The 1,518-nt window shown below is 41.7% G+C and overlaps 1 protein-coding gene across 1 annotated transcript; it reads right to left on the bottom strand.

Annotated features, from left to right (window-relative positions):
* Positions 1-324: 324 nt before the first annotated feature.
* On the bottom strand, positions 325-1,284 carry LOC144223831 (olfactory receptor 56B2-like). The gene has a single exon (XM_077754611.1). The coding sequence runs from the start codon at positions 1,282-1,284 to the stop codon at positions 325-327; it is 960 nt and encodes a 319-aa protein (XP_077610737.1).
* Between the last annotated feature and the right edge of the window lie 234 nt (positions 1,285-1,518).

The raw sequence follows: 1,518 nt of genomic DNA, 5'->3' as shown, positions 1-1,518 counted from the left end.
AAAAAAGAAAAGATAATGTGAAACAAAAAGAGAAGTCTGAGGAAGTTCCGGTAGTATATTTCACTTGTCTTTCCCTAGAATACCTGGGGAGCATAAGCGTCATAATGGCCCTCTTTTACAATAACATGTTAGCTTGAAACACAAACATTTCAAAAATAATTTTCACCTTTTGCTTTTCAAGTTCACATGTTGCCCCTAATTTGTTATATTAACTGAAAAACTCTCGCAGTGTCCTTTTTGCATAGTACTTCTGCCATGCATAGTAATTGGAGAATATAGGGATAAATATGTGGGGCAATTACATAAGTGAACCTTTTCTCCATGTTAGTTGCTTTTGAGGTTCAACTTAAGAGTCTTATACAAGCCCTGCCTGAGCTCCTTGTTCTTGAGTGCATACACCATGGGGTTGAGGGCAGGAGGAATGACATTGTGTAGTACATTGATTAGAACTGGAATAATGGGAAGCGTCGTTGCTGCACTATGGGTGATGGAAATGACAACAATGACTGTGTAAAAGAACAAAATGAGGATGAGGTGGGAAGTGCAGGTGCTTAGGGCTTTGGAAGCAGCTTCTGCTGAGTTCAGCTTCAGCACTGAGTGAAGTATCAAACCATATGATAAAATAATCAAAGCCAGGTCACTCCCCATCAGTGTCCATGCCAGAAGTAGCTGGTAGATGCTGTTGATTGTCCTGTCATCACAGGATAAGCTAGTGACTCCAAGATTAGAGCATGAGCAGTGCTCAATTTGATTCTGTGAACAGTAGTGTCTCTGAGCAGCCAACACAGGCACTGGGATGGTAGTTAGGGTATTTCTGAGTGCCATGAACACAGTTGTTTTGACCACAAAAGATTCAGTGATTATTGAAGAATAGCGTAGTGGTTTGCAAATGGCTACATATCTATCTATAGCCATGCAGACAAAGATCCCTGATTCCATGCCCACGAAACAATGTATGACATACATCTGAGCAAAACACTCAGGGAGACTGATGGCCTTGGCATTAAACCAGAAGATGGCCAAAATCTTGGGCATGATGGTGGTAGCGAGTCCCATGTCTACCACAGCCAGGATCCCCAGGAAATGGTACATAGGCTGGTGCAGTGTGGCCTCCTGATTGATGATGATCAGGATGAGGATGTTGGCAGTGAGAGCTAAGAGGTAGAGCAGAGCCAGGGGCAGGGAGAGCCAGTGCTGCCAGGCGTGGATTCCTGGGAATCCCATCAGAATGAACTCAGAGACCTGGAACTTAGAGATGTTGGAATCTCCAGGATGCTGGAACATCCTTCACTAATGGAAAAACATATACAAAGTTATAATTCTTAATAATCTTTCTGACAGTATTTTAAAAGATGTTACTCATGTTCATGTTTTTCAAATGGAGGATTCTTCATCTTCATTATTCTGATCCTGCCACTAATATTTATTGGACATTTCTAGTGACAGGAACCATGAGAGCAAATTCCATGATTAACTCTGTTAATCATCACAAAAATTCCCTAAGGCAGGTCACATTAT

Source organism: Crocuta crocuta, unplaced genomic scaffold (genome assembly GCF_008692635.1).
Source record: "Crocuta crocuta isolate KB4526 unplaced genomic scaffold, BGI_CrCroc_1.0 scaffold212, whole genome shotgun sequence".
Taxonomy (NCBI): Eukaryota; Metazoa; Chordata; class Mammalia; order Carnivora; family Hyaenidae; genus Crocuta; species Crocuta crocuta.
This window is presented reverse-complemented; position numbering and strand designations above follow the sequence as displayed.

Excerpts from the sequence above, each read along its gene's own strand:
- LOC144223831 (XM_077754611.1), bottom strand. The coding sequence starts at position 1,284 with ATGTTCCAGCATCCTGGAGATTCCAACATCTCTAAGTTCCAGGTCTCT.